At 48.9% G+C, this 12,830-nt stretch overlaps 1 protein-coding gene across 6 annotated transcripts in view; it reads left to right on the top strand.

Annotated features, from left to right (window-relative positions):
- USP15 (ubiquitin specific peptidase 15) overlaps positions 1–12,830 on the top strand; it is a 100,216-nt gene that overhangs the window by 72,616 nt on the left and 14,770 nt on the right. For 5 of the 6 annotated variants that reach the window (XM_081957003.1, XM_081957004.1, XM_081957005.1 and 2 more), the window contains 2 exons: positions 7,493–7,563; positions 8,263–8,378. In XM_081957003.1, the coding sequence (XP_081813129.1) occupies positions 7,493–7,563; positions 8,263–8,378 (187 nt within the window). Of the gene's footprint in view, positions 1–7,492; positions 7,564–8,246; positions 8,384–12,830 lie in introns of those variants that run through there. The other variant, XM_081957006.1, reaches the window with a different exon arrangement.

Genomic DNA, 12,830 nt, shown 5'->3' with positions numbered 1-12,830 from the left:
AGTTGTTGAACGCAAACTCCGCCACGGCGAGGTACTCCGCCCAATTGTTCTGCTGCTGGTTCACGAAGCAGCGCAGATATTGTTCCAGAATCCCAATCACCTTCTCCGTCCCTCCATCGGTTTCGGGATGGTGCGCCGAGGACAGACAAACTTGAACGTCAAGAGCGGCCATCAGCCCTTTCCACAACTGGGCCGTGAATTGTGTACCACGATCGGAGACGACCCGGTCTGGTAGGCCGTGCAGCCGGAACACGTGCTGGATGAACATGCGGGCGGTGGCGCGGGCTGTCGGCAATCTCCGGCAGGGGATGAAATGCGCCATCTTGGTGAGCATGTCCACCACCACTAGGACCGTAGTGAAACCGGACGACGGAGGCAGTTCCGTCAAGAAGTCCATGGACACGGCTCCCCAGGGTCTGTCCGGGGTCGGCAATGGCTGTAGCAAGCCTGGAGGAGCTCCCGTCGCTGATTTGGCCTGTCGACACTGCACACATGACGTGACGTACGTCTGCACGTCGTGTCGCAGGCGAGGCCACCAAAACGTATGGGGAAACCAGGTGCAAAGTTTTGAACAGGCCAAAGTGTCCTGCTGCCGGAGTGTCATGACATTGGGAGAGAACCAATCCACGGAGCGGTCCTGCAGGCACGTAGAGCCGATCCCGATACCTCAAAAGGTCCTCGTCAAAGGTCCACGGGGATGTCGGCCCTACCTCTGCCCGCCGTTGTTCCACCCACTCGTCGTTTCGCTGCGCATTCCGTATCAACGACCGTAAATCCACGGGTTCCTGGATTGCAGCGAAGGACTCGACGGGTAGGACCATCCGGGGGGGCAGTGAGTCAGCAGGGTCTGAGTACTCCGGCTTTCTAGATAGGGCATCCGCCCTCTGGTTCAAGGCACTGGGGATATACGTGACCTTGAAGTGGAACCGGGCAAAAAACAGAGACCACCGGATCTGGCACTGATTGAGCTTCCGCGCTGTTGTCAAAAACTCCAGATTCCGATGGTCTGTCCGGACTTCGACCTGATGCCTGGCCCCCTCCAGGTGATGTCGCCAGGCTTCGAACGCCGCCTTGATAGCCAGCAACTCCTTCTCCCAGATGGTATAATTGCGCTCGGAAGGATTGAGTTTCCGAGAGTAATAGGCGCAAGGGAAAAGGGTGCCATCAGGGGCGTGAGTCTGCAATAACACCGCCCCCACCGCGATGTCGGACGCATCCGCCTCGACTACAAAGGGGCGATGGGGATCAGGGTGTTTCAAGATCGGCTCCTTTGTAAAAGCGTGCTTCAAGGCCACGAACGCTTGTTGTTCCGTGGACCCCCAGTGAAACGGCACTTTCTTTTGCAGGAGCCGAGTGAGGGGCGCGGTCAAGAAAGCAAAGCCGGGGATGAAGGACCGGTAGTAGTTGGCAAACCCGAGGAGTCTCTGAACGTCTTTCATCCGTCGAGGAGATTGCCAACTTCGTAATGCCTCCACCTTGCCTGGCTCCATCGCAATTCCTTCAGGGGATATACGGTGCCCCAGGAACTCGATGGTGGTCTGCCAGAACTGACACTTCTCCAGCTTGGCAAACAAGCGATGCTTTCGAAGGCGCTGCAAGACCTGACGCAAGTGCTGTTGATGATCCTTCCGAGACGTAGAGTAGATCAAGATGTCGTCCAGGTAGATGACGACAAACTGATCCAAAAGGTCCCGAAAGATATCGTTCATAAAATGTTGGAAGACAGCTGGGGCATTGGTCAACCCGAACGGCATGACCGTATACTCAAAATGTCCGTATCGGGTGCCAAAAGCTGTCTTCCATTCGTCCCCCGCCCTGACTCGAACCAGATTGTAAGCTCCACGTAAGTCCAGTTTTGTAAACACCACGGCCTCCCGGAGCCGCTCCAACAACTCGGGAATCAGAGGCAACGGGTAGCGATTACGGATCGTGATGGCGTTCAAGCGCCGGTAATTGCAACAAAGTCTTAGATCCCCGGTCTTCTTTTTGACGAACAAAACTGGGGCAGACAAGGGCGAAGACGAAGGCCGGATAAAACCCCGGGCCAGGTTCTTGTCAAGGAAGTCCCGCAATGCGGCCAACTCCGGTTCAGACATGGAGTATAGGCGGCCCGTCGGGAGTTTCGCATCAGGTACCAGGTCAATGGGACAGTCGTAAGGCCGGTGCGGTGGCAGTTGATCCGCCTCCTGCTCGCTAAACACGTCCGCGAACTCCGCTAAATCCGGCGGCACTGTCACCTCGGCCGAACTGGGCACCTGAGCCGCGCAAACATGACGGGTATGGTCCACGCATTGCAAGGACGGGAACGAAATGCGGTTATGCGACCAGTGGATCTGGGGATCGTGCGCCCGCAGCCAAGCCAAGCCCAACACCACGGGGAAATGCAGACCCGAAGCCACGTAAAATTGAATGGCCTCCTCATGCTCCCCGAGGATCAGGCACAAAGGCTGCGTGGCGTTCTTGATGGGTCCAGACAGAAGCACCCGGCCGTCAATGGTCTCCACTCGCATCGGAGGGTCTACCGGGCACAGAGGGACGTGATATTTCGTGACAAACGCTGCATCCATAAAATTCGTGGTAGCCCCGGAATCGACCAAGGCATGGGCTGGAATTCCCTGCGGACTACCCGACAAGAGAATGTGCGCTGCAAGAATCAGATGTCGTGGAGGCCCCTCCGCCTCTGTTCCGGCCTGTGCCCGACCCGAAGTCTCCCTCAGATTGGGCCCCGCCCGTTTCCCGACACGTTGCTGAGGGGAGGCCGCAGTCCGCACAGCCCCCCTACCCTTTTTGGGGCAAACCAAAGCCAAGTGTCCAAAATCCCCACAGTAGAAACACAACCCCCCTGCACGGCGTCTGTCCATCTCCGTGCGCAACAAGCGGGGTTTGGCGGCACCCAACTCCATGGGCTCCTCCCGTGCAACTGCAGTCTCGTGAGGGACCGGCACCCTACTGGTCTCCTGGGACACGCGGCGAGGCCTCCGCCTCTGCAGCCGGGCGGCTATCCGGAGGCACAAATGAACCAACGCGTCGAACGTTGGAGGCCTGTCCACCCTCACAAGCTCGTCCTGTAGGCCATCTGATAGGCCGTCCTGGAAAGTGTCCATAAGGGCTGGCTCATTCCAAGCAGAGTCCTGACTAAGCAGCCGGAATTCGCTGACATAATCCTGCAAAGAACCACGCCCTTGGTGCAACTCTTTCAGGAGTCTGGTGGCTGTTTCCCCCTTAATGAGATCTTCAAACATCAGCCGGAGATGGTTACAAAAACCCTGAAAATCGTCCAGCAGGGGGCTCGGTTGGGAGAGCAATGGAGTGGCCCACCTCGCTGCTGTGCCTGAGAGCAAGCTGATGATAAATCCCACCTTCGTCCGGTCAGTGGGAAAGTCCTCCGCTCTCAAGCTGATAAACAGCTGGCATTGGCCCAGGAACGCTGCAAACATTGCTTGTTTGCCATCAAACTTGTCTGGTGTAGCCACTGGACATTTCCTCCTTGGCTGGAGGGGGTTTGCAAGCCCCTGGAGCTGAGAGACCTGACCAGCCAGCAAAGCAATCAGTTGAGCCAACTGGGCCGTCTCAGCTTGTAGTTGCTCCATTGCAACTTAATGGAGTTTTGTTTGGGGCAGGAATCAATCTGTTCTGACCCCCTCCTCTTGTATACCAAGACACTCCGACACAAAGTCTCTTCAAAGATGTTTATTGACATACAGGTTCCACCTTGGCAGCAATCCAGCCTGCCAAGGTCAAGATAGCACTCTGGGCAGCAATCCAGCTACAGCGACACCCCTTGGCAGCAATCCAGCTACCAAGCTCCAGATAATCACCTTAGCAGCCAAGGTCCAGGGAACAGATTGACAGTAATCCAGGTAAAACCTTTAGCAGCAATCCAGCCTGCCAAAGTACGACACAGATCTGAGCTTCTCCAACTCCAATGATCAGTTGATTCCTGCAAAGGGTGTGTCCACAAGCAGTCCCTTTATAGTCTGGAGAGGAGTCTAATGATCAGCAGCTGAGAGCCATTACCTCCAGTAATTGCTCAATTGCTCCTTACGCCGGGTAGCACGTCGGTAACGAGCATCTAATAGCTCACTGCTGTCTGACTCACTGTCCTGTGACTCCTCTCCACTGCTCCAAGGCATGACATCAGGAGCCCCCTTCCTTTGGGTTTCACCACTGCTCCATGCCTCAGGCGCCCCCTGGTGGCCAACCAGCCTCTCTGCGCCCTGCTCAGCGTCGGAACCCTGTCCAGGGTCCCCCACCTCCTCTTGAGCCGACTCAGAGGACACCTCGCTGTCGGAGTCTGGTGGCAGCGGCACCGGCTGGGCCACAACATATATATATATATTTAAAGCATTAAATATATTGCTGCAATGTAAAATCTTACCTTTTACACTACTCTATATCCCCTACCATAAAACCATAATACACTTCCCAAAGTTTGCTTGTTGTTGGCTTTTTTACTTTTTCAATCAGAATTTCCTGATAACCTTCCCAGACACGTTTACCAAACAAATCCCTTTAATTTTTGTATTTATTCTTACCATTTTCCACTTTTATAGAACAATAATTACATTCTTCCAAATGACAGATTGTTCAGATTGCCATTTAACAAGTTAAAAGTGACTCCATGAACAAAACATATCCATGTTTTAATATTTTTTCACATACAACATATATATCTGTAATTATTTTTCAATGTTTTCTCCAGTTTTATGAATTCCTTCTTACCGATATTTTCTTGGACTCCAACATTTGTAGATTAGTTGTAATTCCATACTTGAGTGTATCACTATCATTCCCATTCAGATCTCTAAACTACTCCTTCCAGCCGGCTTTCACTTCAGATTCATCCCAATCATTTAATATTTTTAAAATGTCTTTATTCTGCTGTTATTTAAATATTTTTAACTATATCCAAAACAATTTCAACTGGCAGGGTCCAGGTAGAGAACTTTCTTTTCCATTACCCCCACTCTATGGAGCACTCTCTCCACAGAGGTGAGATGGGCCCCTACTCTCCTGACCTTCCAGAAAGGCATGAAAACATGGCTCTGCTGCCTGCTTGAGACACACAGAGAAGCATCCAGCCATGGAGCTGGTTAGTGCCTGAAATCCTAACCCTGCCTTTTAATTATTATTTTTAACATTCCTTGCCTCTTTTAAATTTTGCATACTGTTTTTATGCTTTTAATATTTTATTTGTATGCTTCTCAGAATCCCTCTGTGAGGAAAATGGGCAATTACTAAATATGAAAAATAAATATATATTTTTATTTTCACCAATTTTTTCTGCATTTTCTGCCCCTTTAAACTTTAAATCTTCCTTACTTTAGTTCAGTGATGCCTAATCTTTTCGTCGCTGCATGCTGAAAGGGCATGCACGCACACCCATAATGCAATGCATGTGCAACACCCCCTCGCGCACTCTCCCGCGCATGCATGCAACTCCCCCACGCATGGACGTGCATCTCCTGCATGCCCCCTGCCCCCCACGCATGCATGGCAGACACCCGAAAATCAGCTGGCCAGCAGGAGGCACACACACATGCATGGTGGAGCTGAGCTGGGTCGATGGTTCACATGCCTGCAGAGAGGGCTCTGTGTGCCACCTGTGGTACACGTGCTATAGGTTCGCTATGACGGCTTTATTTGATGTCTTTTCTTCACCTCCATTTTTTTTCCTATATACATATTGTAAAATGTCTTCCATACTTTTTTGCAGTAATTGTTACGTTCTATGTGTCTTTCCCTATCCTACAGATATATATCCATTGCTTTTCCAGTAGGTATGAAATAGACTGCTGCTTAAACCATGTAATCAAAACAAACCACTTTTTCTTTATTCACTAATTGCCATTATTAGTCATTTGTGGATATCTGAATAGCTGTCATGTTTTGTTTCTTTCTCATTTTTTTTATTTTACTCAAATTTATACTAAAATGGTCCTGAAAAACTTCAAGCAGTGTACAAAAACAAGTGGCAACAAAAATACCACAAAACAACAAAACATACAAATTATAGTAAAACCTAAAAATTATATATTAATAAAAGGTTCATCTCCTAAAGTTAGCAAACCTTCAAAATCCTATCCAAAAGGCCTTCCAGAATAGCCAAGGTTTTATAAAAAGTTCTAGAAAGCGCTAAGAGAAAATTTTGTTTTGTGAAAATGGGAGTCCCCACAGAAAAAGTTTCCTCTCAGATTCTTTCCTTTTGTAATTCTTAGTAGGTGGGGCCTTCAGGGCATCTTTTCTGTTCATTCCTATAGAGAGCGAATTGAACTCAGTAGACTTTTCATCTAAAACAGATGATTATTATAGTGATAGTAAAGTGATTTAAAAAGAGAGAGCCATTTGCACTAGTTGATGTTTCTGAGTGGTGTTCAAGTTGAGCTCCCTGCAAAACTCACAGTGACCCAGTGGAAGATGACACAGGCATGAATGACTGTTTAAAGTATACACCCCACACCCCCGTTCTTAGTATGATTACAGTTGCAACTTGTCAGAGACCTTGGTATCCACAGCCATTTCTATATAATTATAACTATAACATGTATATAGATACCTCACCCTGAACTACGGGATGTTTTGTTTTTTGTAAAAAGTTTTTTATTTTTCCTTTCAAATTCATTCTTAGATATACATGGGACGATTTTTTAAAATGGCTTGATATAGGTGTTAAATAGAATAGGGCAGTCCATAATGGAGCCCTTGTCGACCATATTTCTTTACTGCAATAGCCACCAGCTAAACCCCTCATTCAAAAAGTAAGAAAATTATCATAATACGGTGACTCCTCAAAGACTGTCCCAAAGGATATTGTGGTTGATAGTATCAAAAGTTGCTGAGTGGTCCAGAAATAAATAAATTCTTACAGTTCCACTGTCTACCCACCACAAGTTAACGATGATATTCTGTGTCCAAGGCTTCTGCTTCTCAATTTCTCTGCAGTTGTCATCAAGCCTTTGCAACCTTCCTCACAATAGTGCACAGAACAGCCCATTCCAGGTGATCCATATGTGGACTGAAACATATATTCCAAGCAGATTATTTGTGGTCGGGTGGGGAAAAACATAAGCACACTGGTGGGGAAGGTGGAGAAAGAAAGGTACTCAAAATATCGACAGACAGGTTAGAGAGTGGAGAAGGAGGAAGAAGGCATATCAGTCTTACGTTATTCGTCCTCTAAGACCCATCTGTATTTTGTTTCAACCGTGCAAGATGCTAAAACATGTTTTATATATGTGTGTTCAAAAAATATTATGTTTGGGCACTTTTTAATATAAAATTATAATAACTTTTGATAGTTGATTTCTATGGCACTGCAAAATAAAATTCATATATTTTTTATTTAAAAGTGGAAAATAAATAGATATGGTTATGATTTTCTAAAGTTCAGAGTTGTAATTTAATATTATATATTAACAATTGGAAATGTAATCTTTCCTTAGTTGAAATTAATGCATAATTTCAAATTCTTGTATTATCTTTTTCCTTTTAGAAAGATCTTTTTTGGCTTTGGATTGGGATCCTGAATTCAAGAAGAGATACTTTGATGAAAATGCTGCTGAGGTATGTGATATTTAATAAAGAGAAAAAAGTTGTTACACTACTTAAATATTTATCACTTTGTTTGAAAGCGGTAAACTGGAGTAATCAATTTGATCCTTCCAAATTATGTGTAGTCAGTTTACCATGGAGGAAAACTATTTATTGTAAAAATTGGATACATTCAGGAAGGAAGGACAGTATTTACTGTCAGCTGACTGCCAATTTTGTAAAAATGACATGTTTTATCGAAGAGTTTACCAGTAGAATAGTTGCTGTTTTCAAATCAGATTCATTTTCCCTGGGCCAAGATAGAGCCAAGATCACCTGAGACAAATGAAAGTCTGCTTGATCAGTCTTGGGTTTAACATTAAAAAAAATCATCTGCATGCTTTGCTGTCATGATAAACTCCTTTCCTGAAAAAAATGGTATAAAATTGAGTTTTCCTCCTTTCACCCCATTTCATAACTTATTCAAATTTCCCTCCACAAAATTAGATGGAACATAACAAAATAACACTTTCACTCATGGATAATGTCTTTTTTTTCAAAGACTTCCCAATAGATTAAAACTAGCAAAGTTCTACTTTCCAATTTGGCATATTTTTTCCATATTAGTAAACATATCCCCCCCCCCCTTTGTTTTTTTTACAGAAAGACAAAAATCACTAAAATGAATTTTGTTTCATTTGTTCTTTTAACTCAAGAAATACTTCTCTTTAGGATTTTGAAAAACATGAAAGTGTGGAATATAGACCTCCCAAAAAACCATTTGTGAAGTTAAAAGATTGCATTGAGTTATTTACAACTAAGGAAAAGTTGGGTGCTGAAGATCCATGGTAAGAGCAAAATTTACTGAAATTTCTATACTGAAATGATTATGGAATTTTCTGATAGTTTACTAATAGTTTTTAAGCTTAGTAAATATTGTATAATAGTGTGTGTGGTGTTTGGTTCCAAAGAGCAGAGATGTTTCAGATATGGTGTGGATGTGTTTACAGTACGTGTTAATAGCTTCCTAAAGAGTCACCATTTTTCTAAGCTGCAAGAGCTATAGTTATTTAACCAGACCTATATTTACTGAAAAGTAATGTTATGTAGTACTGTACATAACTCACTTCCTTTTTCTCTTTTTTCATAACGTGTAGAAAAAATACTAACAAAATCCCAGATTTATAATTCTACCAAACTAGAAATTAACATATTGGCAGTAATAAATTAGGTCAAAGAAAGGACTATTTATTACAGTAACTTGTAGAGAGGTTACAAATCATTTCAACATACTTATCCTATGAATCCCAGTCCGATGTACCTGTACACAGGAAATTCTCCAACGTTGGTGGAGACAACAGCCATGCGTGGGTTAACTTAATCAGTAACCAATGGACTGAGTCTACCAAAGTGATGTCATAGCCTCTGGGGAGTGTCCTGCTTTTTTACACTCAGCCGATTGGGACTGGCTGTGCTGATTGCTTTCTCTGCTTCATAAAATTAAGAAAAAACTTGTTAAATTGGCTAGTCTCCGAAGTGAGGCATGGGAGGAGTCAAACATGGGTATTATCACAACCCTTTTGCCCTGGAGGCTGAGGTAAATCTTGAGGCCACACCTCCATACCTCCTCTGACCTCCCAGATTAACCTCAGCCTTCGGCCCAGAAGGAGTGTTTTACCTGACTCTCCCTCACTTCGAAGACAAAGGTTTTTTTCGACAGGAATTTTTTACAGTTTTACCTGCTGTGACGCTTCACCCCCCTTGCTGTGCTCAGTGACGCTAGCCAAGCCGCGCTACTGGCTAGCGCAAACCCAGGCGACCGGACGGTCGTGTAATTGGGTAGGAAGCCCGCGCTGCGTGGGTGCGCTTTGGAGGGCTCTACGTGCCAGGAAGCCATCGGAGGACCGGGGACTCAGCAGATTCATCCCCCAGCGCTCCCAAGCTCCAGGATATCGGGTCGCAGATCGGCGGCCGCCATCTTGTTCCTCCGCCACCTTAGGAGCAGGTGTGCCTTCTACGGATGCTGAAAGCGCTCAGAGAGTCACTGCCGAAGCCGGAAGAGGCTTCGAAGGCCCCAACTCCGCTGGTTATCCGGGGAGGGCCCTGTTCAGGCGGTGCGCTGGCAGTTGGGCCGCAGATCGGCGGCAGGGATCGCAGGAACGTGGAGCCTAGGCCGGCAAACACGCAAGGCAAGCGAGGTCGGCAAGAAGAGAGGAGGTGGTGAACAGCGTAACCGTGAGTACAATGGCGAAGGCGGTGAGTGGGGGTGCCAGGCCCAGACCACCTAGGGATTTGGATCCGGTCGAGGGGACCTCCAGGGGGGTTCCCCCAGCCACCAGAGGGAGGTCCCCCACCAAAAAAGGCACCCTCAGGCCCCATAGGAAGGGAACCTCTGGAGGAGGCCAGGAAACCATCCCCTGGTTCCCCAAGGGGCTCAGGCAGAGGGCACAGCTCCCTATCGTCCCCCCTATCGCCTGCCCATCCATCGGAGGCTAGGGCAGACCCCTTTGGGCGCAGGGCCCCCAGCCCTGCCAGACACCAGCTGGCAGCACAATTCCCTGAACCAAGGGAGTCTCTGCAACCCCCAGATCTGCATCCCTCCCTCCCAGAGCTTCCTGATAGCTTAGATAGTTAGCCAGGGCTATTGCCCAAGGGATTGCTTCTGGCATGAAGCACCAGTTCCAAGGTTCTAGGAGTAGAGCTTCCCGGGACCAGTCTAGAGGTCACCAGGATCTCCCCAGGTCATCTGCCACCAGAGGACCCAGGTCACCCTCCCCATCCACTGCCAGTGAGGCTTCGGATCTAGAGGAAGGGGAGTTGAAGGAGGTTAGTTTTTCTGAGGATGAGGACGCCCAGGCCCCTGACATCACCGGGCTTTTTCCCTCCTCCTTGTTTAGTTCCTTACTGCATAAGGCCAGGGCCACAGCAGACCTGGATACACCCCCAGAGCCCAACGCTACATCTGCCACCCCCAGCACTAGCGGGGGGAACAAGAAGGGGCCCTTCCACAGGCCCCAAGTGGAGAAGGAGGAGATCCCCACTTCAGAGATGTTCCTAGAGGTGCTTAAGTCCCAGTGGATTAAGCCAGGGTCTTTTCCCAATCGGGGGGCAATGAATGCAGATTTCATAATCTCAACTCTACCTTTACCCAAGCTCTGCAGGTACCTTCAGTGGACACTCCGGTCGCCAGGTTGACCTCAGCGTCTGCGGTGGTGACAGGAGACATAGCCAACTGCCTCAAGGCAGAAGACAAGGCGGAGATGGTCATGCGTAAATCCTTTCAGGCCATTACCTGGGCTATCAGGGCGGCCGCAACCGCTTCCTTTTTTAACAGGTCAACAGTGCTATGGCTGGAACAGCTAAGAGACAGGACCCCGGCCGCCGAAGTACGTCTACTACAGGACATCTCCAAGGTGCTGGCAGCCACCCAGTTTTTGGCAGACTCCACGCTGGATGCAGTTAAGTATGCCTCGCGAGCTTTGTCGTCCTCTGTAGCTTCCAGGCGCCTGTTATGGCTGCGTCACTGGCAGGTGGAGTCTCGAGCTAAGTGGCACCTGGCAGGAGCTGACTACACCGGGGACAATCTATTCAGTTCTTTGTTGGATCCAATCCTGGTGGAGGACAAGAATAAGCGGAAGGTCTTTCCGGCCGCGACCAGAAGGCCAGATCACCAACCAGCCGCATACCCCAGGAGAGCATCTTACCGCCCGCCGGACACGGACCCCCAGAATCAGAGGTACCCGGTTCCCAGGTGTCATAGGCAGGGGGACAGGCAGTTCCCAAGGGACAGATTCAGAGGCCAGCAGCAGAGCAAGCGGCCCTTTCGAGGAGGGGGCGGCCGTCCTTTCCGCAGGTTCAAGTGATCTGACCATGGATCACCCCATAGGCGGTCGCATCTCCTTATTTGCGGATGCCTGGGATCGCGTCACATCGGACGAGTGGGTCCTCCAGACGGTTAAGCTCGGGCTCCAGCTGGAGTTCTGCTCGCAGCCCCCAAATAGATTCCGCACCTTCGCCTCCTCCAGAGATCCGGCCAAACAGGCCCCTAAGGCCAAGGCCATCAAACACCTGTTAGACATCAGGGCTATAGAGAAAGTACCAGAGGGGGAGAAGGGTTCTGGATTCTATCCGAACCTGTTCCTGATCCCCAAGAGTTCAGGGGATGGAGGGCCATTTTGGACCTTAAACTCCTCAATTCCAGAGTGGTCTACCGTAGGTTCAAGATGGCCTCACTGACATCCATTCCAGAGGGCATCAGACAGGGCGATTACCTGACTTCCTCACGGAAGCCTATCTGCATATCAGAATCACCCTGAAACATCATAGATTCCTCAGATTCTCCCACGAGGGCAGCCACTTCCAGTATAGAGCCCTCCCCTTTGGGCTGGCCTCAGCTCCCAGGACCTTCACTAAGGTGCTGGCCACAGCCACGAGCCACCTTCGTTCCTTCCCGGTCCGACTTCATTGCTACCTGGATGACATCTTAGTCTTAGCCAGGTCCCCAGACACTGCTAAGCAGGACCTGGGTCTCACCATTGACACGCTAAGGTCCCTGGGGTTTTCAATCAATCTCGAGAAGAGCCACCTAGCCCCAACTACCAGGCTCCAACACCTAGGGTCCATTATAGATTCGTTGTCTGGAGAAGTTTTCCTCTCCCAGGAACGTAGGGACAGCATCATACAGCTGATTCAGGAGATATGCAAGTTACGCTCTGTCCCTGTAGTTCTTCTTTCCAGGCTCCTTGGGAAATTTATTTCTTGCATAGGGATCGTGCCGTGGGCTTGTCTCCATGCCAGGGAGTTCCAGTGGTTCCTGCTCCCACACCAGAGAGCAGGGACGAGCGACGCCAGCTTCAAAGTTCGAGTGCCACCCCAGGTTCTCCTATCATTCCGTTGGTGGTTGACCCCAGCCCTAGACAAGGGGTTACTCTTCAGAGAACCAGCAAGGAAGGTGCTCATGACAGACGCGAGCCTGTTCGGCTGGGGAGCACACCTGGAGGCCCAGATAGCCCAGGGCCGCTGGACTCCAATAGACCTGCGCAACAACATCAACTGGTTGGAGCTCAGGGCCATCCATCTGGCTCTACGCCACTTCAGGAATACTGTGACCGACCATCATGTCCTGGTCCTGATGGACAACGTGGCAGCCAAGGCCCACTTGAACAGGCAGGGAGGCACCCACTCCAAGGCCCTGCGTGATGAGGTTGGGAAACTGGGCAGAGAGGAACCTCCGGTCCATCAGAGCGGAACACATCTCCGGGATAGAGAACCAGCAGGCAGACTGGCTCAGCAGGGAGACA

The sequence above is a fragment of the Natrix helvetica genome (genome assembly GCF_964273705.1).
Source record: "Natrix helvetica genome assembly, chromosome: 6".
In the NCBI taxonomy this organism is placed as follows: Eukaryota; Metazoa; Chordata; class Lepidosauria; order Squamata; family Natricidae; genus Natrix; species Natrix helvetica.
Note: the sequence above shows the minus strand (reverse complement) of the source record. Positions and strands in the feature narration are given on the sequence as shown.